Source organism: Denticeps clupeoides, chromosome 1 (genome assembly GCF_900700375.1).
Source record: "Denticeps clupeoides chromosome 1, fDenClu1.1, whole genome shotgun sequence".
NCBI lineage: Eukaryota > Metazoa > Chordata > Actinopteri > Clupeiformes > Denticipitidae > Denticeps > Denticeps clupeoides.
In genome coordinates, this window is record NC_041707.1 from 3,179,252 (window position 1) to 3,194,765 (window position 15,514).

General features: G+C 44.0%; 1 protein-coding gene across 7 annotated transcripts; it reads left to right on the forward strand.

Moving 5' to 3' along the window:
- Window positions 1-92: 92 nt before the first annotated feature.
- On the forward strand, window positions 93-9,544 carry LOC114788965 (heterogeneous nuclear ribonucleoprotein R). 7 transcript variants are annotated; one of them, XM_028977988.1, is made up of 14 exons: window positions 99-289; window positions 1,795-1,955; window positions 3,394-3,512; window positions 3,597-3,704; window positions 4,318-4,431; window positions 4,527-4,703; window positions 4,781-4,916; window positions 5,014-5,219; window positions 5,373-5,522; window positions 5,608-5,729; window positions 5,804-6,342; window positions 6,741-6,792; window positions 7,708-7,784; window positions 8,741-9,544. In XM_028977988.1, the coding sequence occupies exons 2-13, from the start codon at window positions 1,799-1,801 to the stop codon at window positions 7,709-7,711; spliced, it is 1,884 nt and encodes a 627-aa protein (XP_028833821.1). In that variant the 5' UTR covers window positions 99-289; window positions 1,795-1,798; the 3' UTR covers window positions 7,712-7,784; window positions 8,741-9,544. The 7 variants fall into 7 exon arrangements, with proteins under 7 accessions (XP_028833804.1, XP_028833813.1, XP_028833821.1 ...); XM_028978007.1 differs by lacking the exon at window positions 8,741-9,544 and adding an exon at window positions 8,314-8,658; XM_028978016.1 differs by lacking the exon at window positions 6,741-6,792.
- Window positions 9,545-15,514: the final 5,970 nt, after the last annotated feature.

The window sequence follows — 15,514 nt, forward strand, 5'->3', positions numbered from 1 at the left end:
AGGGTTTGTGTATAGCTGTGCTATTGCATGCGACGTCGACGTAGTCACGTGTTGCGGGAACTCTCCTCCCCATTGGTTCCCTCCGGCGGTGACGTGCGGGAAACCCCGTAGCTCGATCTCCGCTCTGGACGTCAGGAGCGAGTAGGTCCGGTCTTCAGAAACGTTTTTATTTATTTATTTTTTTTATATATAATTTTTTTGGTAAATTTTGAAACTGCAGGAGTTTCCCGGTTCGCGTTTGTTCGGCAGCCCGCAGCTGTTCGCCGTGCTTCGCTCCTTTATACGCGCGGTGAGCGTCCTCGTCTTTTCAAGGCAGCAGGGCCGCGTTTCAGCACCGCCGTGAAGCGCTCCGCGCCTTTTCGCGTTTTTCCCTTGTTTTTTATTCTCCTCCGGGAGCTGCCTCCACGTTTTATCGCTGTTTTCATCTCTGAACCCTTTTATATGCAGACGTGAGGAGGGTTCGGGACGCGGCGCGGTTCTGTGTTTGGCCCACGACCGAGTTACGAACACCGGCCCCGGGTTTATTTCTGTCCGCTTTAAAGGAATAGCTCCGGATTTTCTAACTCGTTCTTTTTTTTTAATATTTTTGTCATTTTGTGGATATAATTCGTAGACCTCAGTTTCGGGATTAAATCATTCTGTGTTTATTTTCCTAGGGCTGGGCGATTGTGGCCAAAATGGCAATCACGATTATTCATTATTATTATTATTGGTAAAAACACATTTTTATTGCGCTTTATATTTTAAAGAGACAGTAAGTGAGCAAGACTTTTAGATATTTTTTTTAAAAAAACAGCCTGACAACATTTTCTGGGTAAGAGATGACCGAAGGCGGGTCACCATAATAATACTTCATAATTTTCTTTAGTATGAAAATTAACATCCATTTACGTGCTTATTTGGGGGGAGAAAAAAAAAAAAAAAACTATACATGGCAGGTCCATAAACAGACATTTTGTAGACAATTCATTAACTATACAATATATAGAGTTGTCTGAACAGAAGCTGTATCCTTCCTGACATTATTTGTTGAACACAACATTTTGTAACATGCAAGACTATATAACCTGAAAAGTTATGCATTAAATCTTTGTTTGCTCGTTATTATGTCCGTACGAGGCGCAAAAGTCCGGCGTTTTCGCTTGTACATCAGAGAAGCGTGACTTAGTGACATGTATTACCAAATATGACCCATGCTGAGAGGGTGAATGTGTGACATCTAGTGTCTATGGTGTATGTGTCTGTTGGGGTTGACTGCTTTTTCAACCCCAAACGATCGACAATTTGAGGTTGCCACTCAGTAAATGCTTTCGTTCAACTGGAGGTCGGTTATTTAAACGTGAATATCGCATGATCACCTCGATCATGATTAAAATTCGATTAATCGTGCGGCACTCTTAATTTCCCCCATATGTTGTGGTGATGCATCCCGTTAGTGAAATATCTGATTTATTTACCCAGTTGTCACGTGCTCGAAGTATACCATGCTGTGAAGATGCACAAGAGCTGCTCGACTTCACACGTCCTTATAAAGATGCAACGAACCCAAGTGGTACCCGTTGGTAGAAACTTTCCTTTGGTAGCAAAAGAAATGACAGCGCAGGCATCATTTTCAACAGTTATACAGGCAAACTTGAGATCTATGTTCTATGCAGAATAAGAAAGTCCTGGACGTTGCAGCCTTTCTCAGTGTGAAGCGCACAGCGCCAACTATTTTTCCAGAGACTGGTGGAGATGGCTGTGACAACGATAAGGCACTCTGAGGTCAATAATTCTGAAATGATCCCTCGTCAGGAGAATGGCTGCCGAGGTGAATGGAAGCTCTGCTCCGGTCAGGGAGGAGGAGGAAGAGCCGATGGACGTCACCGCGTCGCACTCCGAGAGTTATCAGACTCTGGTTGATGCCGGACTTCCTCAAAAGGTTGCAGTGAGCCTGGATAACATCTTTGAGACTGGTGAGGTCAAGGTCTTTATCAATTTATATACAGTATGGACACCTCCTCATTCAATGTGTTTTCTTTTTTTCATGACCGTTTACATTGGTAGATTCTCACTGAAGGCATCAAAACTATGAATGAACACATGTGGAAAGTGTTTAGCACTTGTTGGCCCCTTTGCCTTCACTCTGCGGTCCAGTTAAGTTCATAACTCCACATGTGTTCATTCATAGTTTTGATACCAACATAAATGGTCATGAAAATAAAGAAAACACATTGAATGAGAAGGTGTGTCCTCTGAACTTTTGGCCTGTACTGTACATCACATTTGGCAGATGGCCTTATCCGGAGCGACTTACAACGTGCTCTCATGTTACCACCAATGAATTAATCACTTCTGGTTCAGTTGAACAATCACTTTATTTCACCCGGTTGTAATTTTTCTGACATAAGTCAGACTATAAGGAAGTTACAGCTTAGTCAATTATTCTCTAAGGAGGAAGGTCCGTTTGAAAATACTCAGCGAGTGTGGGGGAACTGGTCAGAAACTGGCCACCACCGAGGGGGCCAAGACAGAGAAGAGTCTAGATGAGTGTCTTCCCCCTACCTTCAGTGGTGGAGGGACCAGGCGAGCAGTACTGGAGGGTCGGAGATATAATGCGAGGTATAATAAGGGCTCTATGGCCATGTCTCAGAAACCTGGCTCTTCAGTTCTTTTTTTTATGGTCAGTGAATTTCAGTGAAGGCATTTCCAGAGAGGCAAAGTCTGGGAATTTGATCATTTGTGAACTGCGTATAGTGCATTAGCCAAAACCTGATGTGTATTTATGCGTCTTTGTTCCCAGTGAGGGTTTCTCCTCTCCCGCTCTAAAAATGTGCAAAATTCTAGAACGCAAAATATTGTCAACATACGTCCTTACACTTGCTAACTTACCAAATATAGGTGTAAATCTCAAGATTTTTTGCTTGAAAATGCGTGAAAAATTTAGGACTGGCTCACCCAAAATGATAAAATTAAAGCTGTAATGATGTAGAGGATGCCAGGGATGAAGTGGAGGTTTTGGTTTGTTCCACTCAACACGCCAAGCTGCCGATATTCGACAACGATGTTGTAGATGCAGTTTCGAATTCTAGAACCATTTACATTTACAGCATTTCCCAGACGCCCTTATCCAGAGCGACTTACAATCGGTAGTTAGAGGGACAGTACCCCCCCTGGAGACACTCAGGGTTAAGTGTCTTGCTCAGGGACACGATGGTAGTAAGTGGGATTTGAACCTGGGTCTTCTGGTTCATGGGCGAGTGTGTTACCCACTAGGCTACTATAACCATGTTTCTTTATACAGGAGGTCAGGGAAATTCTGCTTTTTGCTCAGGAAAAAGTCAGGGGAATTTAAGTCTGTTCTTTCCCAGAATGCCCCTGCAAGTCGAGCTCTTTGCCGCGTTTGGGTTGCAGGTCTGGTGGCGTACGCCGACCTGGATGAACGGGCCATCGACGCTTTGCGGGAGTTCAATGAGGAGGGAGCGCTGTCTGTGCTGCAGCAGTTCAAGGAGAGCGATTTGTCCCACGTCCAGGTCAGTTGTCCAGATCAGTGTCGGGAGTTCTTTTTTTTTTTTTTTTTTTTTTCATTATCTCTGATTTGAAACATCGTCTTGCAGAACAAAAGCGCTTTCCTTTGTGGCGTGATGAAAACGTACAGACAGCGAGAGAAGCAGGGCAGCAAAGTGCAAGAATCAACAAAAGGTCCGGATGAAACCAAAATAAAGGTGAAATATTCGGCGCCGGCTACAACTCTACCTTTAATAACTGGGCTCTAGACAAACTTTTTGCACTGGCACAAAAGTTAGGTGCACCAAATATTTGACTGCATTGCATTTAATAACGCAGTTTCACAGGCTCACTTCTTCTGCTTTTTTGAATCACTGTGCATATAAGCAATATTGACTAGTAAATGATGAAATATCAATGTGGTTAACATTACGTTCTTTATTTGAAGCACAATTCTAGGTAACTTACTGAAAAAGTGGTGGTGCTTAAAGTGCTTTACTGAGCTGAAATTGAAACAAAATAAATTAAATCAAAATTTAAAAAGGTGTTTTATGGGCTTGAACTTTATAATTTCGGCCTGATCTGTTGCTGAATGGCAGCGGGGAGAGGCGACACTGGGCCAGTGTATTTATCAATGATTTCTATAATTTTACTCGTGCTCGGGCGGTAAATTCGCTGACGCGCTGATACGGAGGCTAGCTTCTGGTGATTACGAAGTCCGAAGTGTGGAAAAAACTTTCATTGTGAAAAATGACATTGGTGTAGAATACATTGACCTGAATAATCCGTGTTTTTATATGGTGGTAACATATAAATGTTGATGCCTATAAGGCTCTTCTGGAGAGAACAGGATACACTCTGGACGTCACCACTGGCCAGAGGAAGTACGGTGGACCCCCACCGGAGGTGGTCTACTCCGGATCACAGCCCAGCATCGGCACAGAGGTACTGCACTTTTCCCTGGCCTGTTTTAGCTAGAGTTTTCACAGTCAGTCCACGAACACGGGAGCTCACTGCTCTGCTGCCTGTAAACCGTCCAGGTGTTTGTAGGGAAGATTCCTAGAGACCTGTACGAGGACGAGCTCGTCCCGCTGTTCGAGAAAGCCGGCCCCATCTGGGACCTGCGGCTAATGATGGACCCTCTGTCTGGCCAGAATCGAGGATATGCCTTCATCACCTTCTGCAGTAAAGATGCTGCACAGGAAGCCGTGAAACTGGTATGGCTCTCGGTTTTATGTGGCATTTTGCATTTTTACAGTCTTCCTACAAACATTTTTTTTCTTTGCCTCCATAGTGTGATAATTACGAAATTCGGACTGGTAAATACCTCGGTGTCTGCATCTCTATTGCAAACAATCGGCTGTTTGTTGGATCAATTCCCAAAAACAAGACAAGAGAAAGCATTTTGGAGGATTTCAGCAAAGTAACAGGTGGACATCAGCCTTACTAAGTGTGGTAAATGCTCGCCATTGTGTTGAGTATCACCAAGTTCCCACATTCCTTGTGTTCTCGCTCCCTCTCCGCCAGAGGGCCTAATGGAAGTGATCCTGTACCACCAGCCTGACGACAAGAAGAAGAACCGTGGCTTCTGCTTCCTGGAGTATGAGGACCACAAGTCTGCTGCACAGGCCAGGCGACGGCTCATGAGTGGCAAGGTGAAGGTTTGGGGGAACCCAGTGACCGTGGAGTGGGCCGATCCTGTGGAGGAACCTGACCCGGAGATCATGGCCAAGGTACGACGTGGATGTTGTCACATTGTTAAAGGAGCGACGTGGACAGGAATGGAATGGTGTAGAGTCTTTTAATAAAGCCCTGCTCATTGTTCTCGAACGTTCCATCAGATACCGTGACCAAGTGAACGCCTGTTTTGTTTCTGGTTCCATCAGGTAAAGGTTCTGTTTGTACGGAACCTTGCAACGCCGGTAACGGAGGAGCTCCTGGAGAAAACCTTTTCACAGTTTGGGAAGCTGGAGCGCGTGAAAAAGCTGAAAGATTATGCGTTCGTGCATTTTGAAGACAGGGACGCTACCGTGAAGGTGGGTGGCGTCCACTGTCCAGTTGTGAGGGTGGCTATGAAAGGAATTTTTTTACGCTGTAATTTTTTTTTTTACACACCGATAGGCAATGCAAGAAATGAATGGCAAGGAGCTGGAGGGAGAAGAAATTGAGATCGTCCTGGCGAAGCCACCAGATAAAAAGAGGAAAGAACGTCAGGCTCAGAGACAGACCACCAGGCCGTCGGGGTGAGGGAGAGCCAAATTAGGGCCAGTAAAACTGCTTTCTATGTCCAGACTGCTCACCCGGTTTATATTTCCAGGTATGACGACTATTACTACTACCCTCCTGCACGCATCCCGCCCCCAATACGTGGCCGAGGGCGTGGCAGCAGGAGCGTCTACTCCTACCCACCAGATTACTACAGCTATGAAGATTACTATGACGACTATTATAGCTATGACTACCACGACTACAGAGGCGGCTACGAAGACCCCTACTACGGCTACGACGATGGCTACACCATGAGGGGGAGGGTCGGTCGAGCGAGCCGCGGTGCACCACCACCTCCCCGGGTCCGCGGAGTCCCACCATCTCGAGGAAGAGGCGGCTACCCGCAAAGAGGGACGCCCATGGGTGTGTCCAGGGGGAGCAGAGGGGGCCGGGGAGCCCCCATTCCTCAGCAGAGGGGCCGCGGACCCCGAGGCACCAGGGGCAACCGAGGAGGAAATGTGGGGGGAAAGAGGAAGGCCGACGGCTATAACCAGCCCGACTCCAAACGCCGGCAGACCAACAACCCGCAGAATTGGGGCTCCCAACCCATCGCCCAGCAACCCCTGCAGCAAGGTGGCGACTACACTGGTAACTATGGTTACGATAATGACAACCAGGAGTTTTATCAAGATTCTTATGGGCAACAGTGGAAGTAGCGGATTGGCAAAGCTAAAGGAATTAGGAACAGCGTTTGATTGGCTTCACTCTTCACAGTCGCATAATAACAAAAGTGAACGTTCATCAGATCTTCAATTGGCAAAAACATCCTCCCTGTTGAATTATCTGTGTCGGTTCCACCACAACTATGGAGATAAATGTAAATACACATAAAAAAAAAATGTTTTTATCCTTTTTTTTTCCCTTTTGTCCGACCTACCCAAGGACAAAAAAAAAAAAAACTAATGAAAATGCTTCCGTTTGATTTAACTTTCTGTTGATTTGAAGGTTTTTAAGCTCGCATTTGGCGTGTTGTTTTTTTCTAAAAGGTGGACTACCTTTCACAGCGAGAACACCACCTAAAACCACCAGGTTCTTTCAGTAAGTGACTGCCCACCACCTTCTCGGACTTTCAGATCCCATTTCCCGTCTCTCTTAGGTCGACGTAGCAGTTCGCTTGTAAATAAAAGGCTTTTGATAACAGTTGTGTTAACAGGAAAAATAACCCCCATACTCACATACACACATATATATATATATACATATCCATATAGTCAAAAGAGGAAAAGTTTTATTTTTTTTTTCTTGTGCTGGTGTGGTGACATTCTAAAAGTTGGATGTTTAGCATTTGTAGCAGTCGTCATATGTGTTCTTTTCTAACGCTGTTATAAACTATTACTCTCAAGTTTTGCCCCACTACTAGGAAGTGGGTGTGGCTTTAGTGGCCGAGGCGCTTTGTTCTTTGATGTGTTTGTATTTATAACCTGTTCTTGTTACAATTTCAATAAAACTCAACCATACATCATGGAATAATCAGCCATTTCAAATTCAGTTTTCTCGTACCACATCTTGATTCGACCAATCACGAGCCTCCAAAGGACTTTTCTCGATGATGTGAGTGATCCACTATTCTTTGGCAACAAAAGAGCTTTAGCCCTTCCATTTCCAGCTATTGCTGTGGAGATGATGCTTTGTGAAGACACTGGAATGTGCACAGCCAAACACAGAGACTCTTTTAACATCTTTAAACACCTTGATTTGACTGCTTTGGAGTTTTATCCAACCGCAAGTATACCTCTGTTTTCAACGCTTTTCTCTTAACAGAGCCTTCCCAGTTACCCAAGGGGATTGGACAGTTTTGGTATCTCAGGCATGCAGATTAATTCCACGGCCCCACATGCCCTCGCTGTACCACTTTCCCAGAGTTCTTTTTGGCCCCGACCTCCCTTGCTAGATATATAGACGTCTTTTGCTTTGCTTTTCTTTAAGTTCTGCCTTTTATTCCGAATCACCCAGGTGAAGACGCGAGAGCGGCAGAGTGAGGAACACATCTGTTCTCGGCTGTGTTCTCCCCTCCACCCCCCAATGAAAGGGTGAGCCTGGTTTAACTCTTCACCAGTCATTCTCGTCTCAGACGAACAGCCAAGTCGCAAAAACTCCCTGTGCGTTCCAGAGCAGGGAACTGGACTCGAAAAATTCTAATGCCCTGGTCAGGCACCGTTATATTTCCATATTTAATCAGCATGGTAACGGTGTGCGTTTCAATACTACTCTAGTACACAAGCACAAACACATGAAAAACAAGTCTGGGCTGATATTCGATTCTTCTGTATTGATTATCACAGTAGGTTCCCATGTTTACCACAGCACTTTACTTCTAATAATTCCACGTGACTCCTACAAGTATGTTGGTTATCTACCAAACCCTACTAGGCAGACTTTGATTTTGAATGGAATAATATTTTCTTGTATATCTAATTCGGGGCACGAAAAGAAATTGGTTGATTTGTTCAAATCCGAATTGTTATGGTTATTAAGCACAGAAGTGCAATGGATTACTATGCAGTGATTATTTCAGCCTCCTTGAACCAACCTGAAATTAACATCACCACTCTGTTCTAGAACCAGAACCCTCCTCAATTCCACATTGGACCACCTTCGCAGGATGTGTGCGTTAATGTGTGTACTGGATCGTTATCAAATCCCATCGTGGCCACCCTGCCCCATGCGACTGTAAGAAGGTTCTAGAATATCAATGGTTCTGGTTCATTTGGCTCATGATCTGTAACATCACTGTCACCAGGTTTTGAATCCTGCGTTGATTAGAGTGATTGTCTCTCTCACAATCCTATTCATAATTATATGAATATTAATGTTGATTATTTGTATGTAAATATTCAATGCGTCCCCACCTGTTGCCCTTGTTTACCAAAAAAAACAAAAAAAAAAAAAACAAGGCAGAAACCGTTCAAATTGACGTCCAGGAAGAATAATGCATCACTGTCATGAATTTTAACGCATTGCTTTTGTCACCTGACTTATCTATTAGGAAGCTAATGCGAGGTGGCCCCGCCCGAGTCGCGGCGCCCGACGTCTTGTTTCCGCGTGGAGGTGGGGCTTTTTCGGAAGAGAAGCTTGGTAAGGACGTGAGGAGCTTGGTAAGGATGTACTCTTCCCAGATCTGTTGTGTTCTTTCTCCCCCCAACCCCCTCTCTGACCCCAGATGTAGGGCGTATAAGGCCCGCGGCAGGCCGCGTGGTCTTGCGCTGGACTGGTAAGAATCGAGAAAGTTGATGAGATCTCCAGGCGGCCTGTTTGCCGGCTGCGATCGATGCTCTGCCGGGGTTCTGGCGTTCGAGTGTTCTCCAGCTAAGCGTGTCCCGCCGTGCACAGGGAGCAGGGAGACAGGCCTGCTGAAGAAGCAGCTGTTTGCAGCTGGACTTCCCCTGACAGAACGAGCCTTGAACTGAGGCACTTTCTACTGCCTCTGCTCTCACTCTGCTTCATAGATTTTGGGAAATGTCCTTTATTGTGACTGACGAGCTTTTCATTTGTTTCAGAAGCCCCCCTTGATGGGAATTAAATCTAAGCTGTCAAATGTGCAGGCGTCATGTGATCTGGTCTATTCACATATACGTGATAGAAATGGTAGAATTCACTCATTCTGGCTAATCAGTTGAGTTAATGAGATATAGATCATTAATTGGAGTCATTGCTTCCTTTAACCTGATTGGATGGGTGAAGTTGAGCACATTTTTCTTGCAGATGTCAAATTCAGAGTGCATTGCTTTATTATGTTGGATACTTTAATAGTTTTAATCTGTGAAAAATAAAGAAATTCTTTGCAAAATGATCCATTCATTTTGTGAATTTGTTTGTGCTGTCAGAAAACAGCCAGGTGGGGGCAGCATAACACTTACGCACAATTACCTAAAAAATACAAGACCTAACAGCTCTCACGAGACATGAAGTATACATACAATACAATGGCAATACAAATAATATGTAAAGCAAGTGAAAACAGCCACACAAATAAAGTTAGATCGAAATGGAAAATTTTGCCTGAGAAGTGCTGCCTACGAACAACTGGCTATATTTTGGGCAGATTCAAGAACGGTACGGGTACAAAATGATTGGCTTGGTGCGCTGGACCTGCAGTGGGGGTCGCAAGACAGTCACTTCTGTCTTTTGCTTTATTAAATTTTAAAAATACAAGTCCCATCCAGGCCTTTAGGTCTCACAGTGTATGTATGTATGTATGAACATAAATCGGACTGCCATCTGAGTTTATAAAGCAAATAAAGAAGAGCAGGTGCGTGAATATTTCATAATCAATATTGACTATGAAATGCTTCTTTTAAACTGAGCTTTACTATTAACTTGCGAATGCAGAAAAATCAGGCCTCTTGTGGTTGCTGATTACTAAACATACCCTGCTGTGATGTTACTGAAGAGGAGCTTTATTAGATTAATGTGGGTCTGTAAGGGGCAGTCCGATGGTGTGTGTGTTTCAGGGGGGGGTGATATCTCCAGGTTCCCTGCAACCTCGACATGGATCACTGGGTCTAGGTGATTGATGGATGAATAAGTAAGCAGGTTTTAGATTAGCATGTTCTCTGCATGTGCTTTAAATTCAGCAATTCATGCAAATTTGCAGTATTATTGTGAATAAATTAAGAAATACTCAAGGCCATAGTTGGCCAAAGATGGCGGAACTTTCCATCCCGGGCATGAAAGCAATTCTTCTAAATTCCTAACGCACATGGCCTGGTTTTAATGGGCAGACAGTGTTGATCATACAGCGAAAAATGCACAAAGCCATTGAAAAATGCATGTGAGAATTGTTTGTCACCTTGATGTAGGGGAAAAAGGCTGAGAAGGAGCATTGAACACGAGCAGAACCCTCAGAATGGGTTTGGCTGAGACCGGGTGTGCGTAATGACACCCCCCCCTTCCCCCTCCAACCAGATGGAGAGCCTTTCGCTTATCTTTTAATTACAGCAGTGAAGGGCCTATTCTGAATAAGGTACCTTCTGCATGAGTGCTAGTAAAATGGTCTATGCTGGCAGCTCTAGTCCAGTTCTGATTGTCATTTATCAATTTTTCACACACCGTGAAAAAACCCACCGGGCAGCAATAAAACAGGATCGACCGAGTTCTTCGGCGCTTGGGGTTGTTTTCGGAACAACGGTCTTAGATAAAATCTCTCTCTCGTAGGCCAGTGCGGTGGCAGCGTTGGTTCAGCACATCTCGCGCTTTACCAGATTATGCTTCAGCAGGGATTCAGAAAACATCATGGTGTCTTCTTCCGAGTTATTTCTTTATTTTGGACCATGTGATTCATGATACCGTAATAAAAACGTGCCGGTTTTTATTATCTGCTTTAAAATGTCTTAAGGGTAGCAACTGACCTGCTCTCATCTTCTGAATGTGGGGGGGCACGGCTCGCTGGGGTTCCAGGTTCTGTGTTTGATACCCACATCTGTTCGCTGCTGTAGGGGAACATGGTGTTCCCAGATGCAGCGCAGATACAGAATACTGCAGTATTCCTACTTATCCTCACATCCCTCTCGCCAAGACAAACTTCCTGACCATATTGTTCTATATGGCCTATGTTAGTTTAGATCCCATTAGTGAAGATGATAGTAATGACAATGGGATCCAGGATGACCTGTCTTTCAGTCACCTGAATTTATGGCACTTGTTGGACACAGAACATTTTCAAAACATTTAGTTTCACCTTGGATCAGCAGAGCAGCAGGAACCACGGGCGGTGGCACACGTCCCATCAGAAGGCCGGACCGCCAGATGCATCACACGCATTGATCCGCCACTCCAAGCGACATTTCCGCCGCACTTTAATTCCGTCCTGCCCTTCTGAAGAGCTTTCATCTGCTTTCCATCAGCACTGCAGGTCCACGGCGACATGCGCTGAAAGCCTTTCCCCATCTTTTGTTCCTGTCCTCTCATAGTTTCACTATTTGTCACTGCTAGTTTCTTCATGTAGACGAAGTTTGGATAATACGCTTCTCTGTAACTGCTACTGGCATCCATGTATGTTGTGGGCCTGCAAAGTTATGCGATTAAATTGAAAATAAAAAGTATATTTTGTATTAGCTGTTATCTGATTTGAATCTCTGCTAAATAAATTTCTTTATGTTCATTAATTAAGAGGCAGACTCACTGAATACCCAGCTTCCTATTTATTTACTTATTCATTCATTATGAATTTATTTTTCACTCACTGACACCTTCACACGACGCTCCCATTCAAGCAGCAGCACCCCAGCATAGACGCATAGATCTGATTTTCAGTTGAAATACATATCCGGGTGGTGGTAGCCTAGTGGGTAACACACTCGCCTATGAACCAGAAGACCCAGGTTCAAACCCCACTTACTACCATGGTGTCCCTGAGCAAGACACTTAACCCTGAGTGTCTCCAGGGGGGGACTGTCCCTGTAACTACTGGCTGTAAGTCGTTCTGGATAAGGACGTCTGGTAAATGCTGTAAATGTAAATGTAATCCGGGAATGATCTGTGGGCCGATAATTCACAAGACAGCGAGAGGTGGCAAATGCCACTGATAAACACCCCACCAAAGGGCATGTTGTATTACGTTCTGGCCTTTTGCAACTTGTCTTATGATAAGTCATTATTACATGTGTGACTGACTTCTAATTACATGTCAAACTCTGTTTTCAGTATAGTTGTTTTTGGCGGCCTGTCATATGTCAGTCGTTATTAATCTTACTCATGGCTAATTTTATTCTAGTCAAGTGTCAGTCAACTAAAAGCCTGAGCATTTTAGTCAGATATAAGTCAGAATTATCCATGATTATTTTAGTCAATGTAAAATGTGTTTTAGTCTCTTTTTTTAGTAATTCTATTTAACCCAGTCAATGTAGTACAAGCACCAAGTAGTAACAGACAAAAACTACATTTCATAATTAAAACAAAGTTGTATTATTGTTATATTATTGTTACCTTTAAATTCAAGAATACTCTCATGTTCAGTTTTCTTGTCCTGAAATACTGAATAATAATAATAATAATAACACGATGTGAAGAGAGGAAATAACGTCTCATCTCGGTCAACGAAAACAAAAGACATTTAAGTCTCATTTTTATTCATCAAGAATATCACTTGATATTGTGATGAGCTGTATGAATTGTTAATGTGAGGCTGATAACTGGGAGGGTCTAGGGTGGAAGTGAGAGTTCACGCAGCGGCAATAACTGTAGCTCGTGTTGGTTTGGTTCAAATAAACCTGTTAAAAGAGTCACTGCCTCCGCTCAGTTTGTGGGAGCAGCAGGGCGTTCTATTATATTTCGTTATAGTTACCGTCACGTGACCAGCCTTTACTATCCGTCTCGTCTTTTTTCCTCAACGTCATAAAACATTTTTCGGCAAAGGTTTCATTGACAAAAAAGAGATTGGCAGGAGCTCTGTCATCTCTCGGTGTCACACTGAGGTGACAGCTTGGGTCCGTGCAGGGGCTGCGGTTTAGACAAAACATGCAAAAACTGGGCACGACCAATCACATCGTATCGTACCAAGCTTTAGTATTAAGAATTGATAAAACTTGTTAAACACATTTATCACAATTAATACTTTGCTCTTTTTGTAATGAATACGTTTTTTATCGATTGACGCTCTGGATAAGGGCGTATGGTAAATGTATAGACATACAAACGAAAAATGTGCAGTTTAAACCACTTCAGTCATCATGCATGATGTCCAGACCAGAGGCATGTCCATGGGTGGGATCTGGTCGAAACATGAGAAATGCTCTATTCATCCAATTAAAATCGTTCTTCAGTGGTTGAGTTCCCGTCTTAATCAAATTCAGGTATATCCAAGTTTTATAAAAGATTCTATTCGAAAATGACAGAAAATAAGACTTGCTTTGGTGCTAATGCAACTAGAAACTGAGTTTGTTGGCTCGGCTGCTTGCACCGATTCTCCAGTCAAGGCTCTTTATTCAGAGGACAGGGGATATTACCGGACGCTGAGCGAGTCGGACAGTTAAACAATCAATGTTTCTGTTACCATTAATCTTTAATCTGCTGCTCGTATCTCTGGGTAATAGTTCTGAAAACTGCAGGGGTCCCTCCATCCGAGAGACATGCAGGCGGACGACCTTAGGCCCTCTGTCACTTTTCGACGTGGTTGGAAAGAGAGTTGTGTGTGATGCCCTGCTCCCTGTGAGAAGGCGGCAGGCTTTGTCAGATTTTATTCCCAGGGCCCGTGCCTTCAGAAGAAGCCGTCTGTCCTCCAGTCTTTTTCATGAGCCTGTTGGTCCTGAACAACTGGAGAGGGGACGAGGTGTCCTTGGAATCGGCATCAAAAGACTATGATTAGATTCAACTAATGGCTTTTCCAAGCTTTCAACTATTAGCTCTTCTCTCCTGTAACGGGATTTTTTTGGACCGTCTTTTATACAAATCCTGCATGCAGTGTGGTGATTCAAAATCGTGTTAGAACAACTGATGTGGACTTCTACACTGATTAGAGATTCTGTCCTGTTAGTGTCTCCGTCTCTTGGGGTTTATCTGGGCCGGGAGGCACGTCTTATCTTTAAAACCATCCTCAATTTAAGGTGGCTCGTTTTTTTCCCCTTCTACAATGTTAAATGCCCGTGTGTGTCTGGAGGCATCCAAATGAGCTCATTTGCAGCCTTCACAATAAATTTAAAAGGGGGTTAGACAAGAGAAAAGGCACCGAAGCTGAAGTTAATGAAGGAAACGTAAAAAAAAAAACCCCTCAGACTGTTGACATGGCCAATTTGTTAAGTTGTTGCCTCTGGATGAGGCTACGGCTCTTTATTTTGGCTCTTGTGGGAGAAGAAGTACTTATAACTAAACCTCACTCGTCTTTCTACACGGCATCCTGTCACTGCTTTCTACGTGTAATTAAAAAAGAAGTGACATCCTGCACAACTGAATTCTGCATCTGGCTGACTTGTGGCAATACGAAAAATAGCTGATAAGTGAAAGTGAAGTGATTGTCATTGTGAAACACTGCAGCACAGTACATGGTGACACAACAAAATGTGTCCTCTGCATTTAACCCATCACCCTTGGTGAGCAGTGGGCAGCCGTGACAGGCGCCCGGGGAGCAGTGTGTGGGGACGGCGCTTTGATCAGTGGCACCTTGGCCGATCGGGATTTGAACCGGCAACCTTCTGATTACGAGGCCGCTTCTTTAACTGCTAGGCCACCACTGCCCCTGATAGGTCTAGCTGGCTGCATTTGCGTGCACTTTGAATAATTTCCTTTTAGTATTTCTGGACAGACATTCAGAAGAAAGGGACATAAGAGAGGTCACCACCAAAATCTTATGAGTTCATCTTTTGTACCAGAGAAATTCTCTTTAAGCATTCAAGGTCAAGTGACCTTGAACTTTGACCATAAAATTCTAATCAGTTCATCACTGAGCTCAAGAACATGGCTTCCAGTAGATGGACAGATGGACAGACAGATGGAGATGACAACAACAACTTTGGCCCAGCGGAAACCCTCCAAAACCCAAAAAGGTTCAGTGGAGCTGGTATGGGGGAAAAGGGACAGTCGTGGCCTAGTTTCAGTCACTGTCATACCCCCTTGAGGGCAAATTCCTGCCTGATGTCTCTATTTACGGCTGCTGAAAGGTTTATTCCTGAACGTTTCACATTTAAGGCTTAATCCTTTTCTTATCTATATAGGTGACTGGTGACAGACATCTTGGAATTAGCAAATATCACCATCTTACATAAGTGACCAGTCATTTCCACACCGTCATTTTTTAAATGCTCCTCCATTGACTTCATTTGGCCCCTAA

What these genes read in the sequence shown, in the direction of transcription:
- LOC114788965 (XM_028977971.1), top strand. Translation starts at nt 1,799, where the DNA reads ATGGCTGCCGAGGTGAATGGAAGCTCTGCTCCGGTCAGGGAGGAGGAG. An exon ending in GGATTTCAGCAAAGTAACAG is followed by an intron (nt 4,917 to 5,013) that starts GTGGACATCAGC and finishes CCTCTCCGCCAG; the next exon opens with AGGGCCTAATGGAAGTGATC. An exon ending in CAGACCACCAGGCCGTCGGG is followed by an intron (nt 5,730 to 5,803) that starts GTGAGGGAGAGC and finishes TTATATTTCCAG; the next exon opens with GTATGACGACTATTACTACT.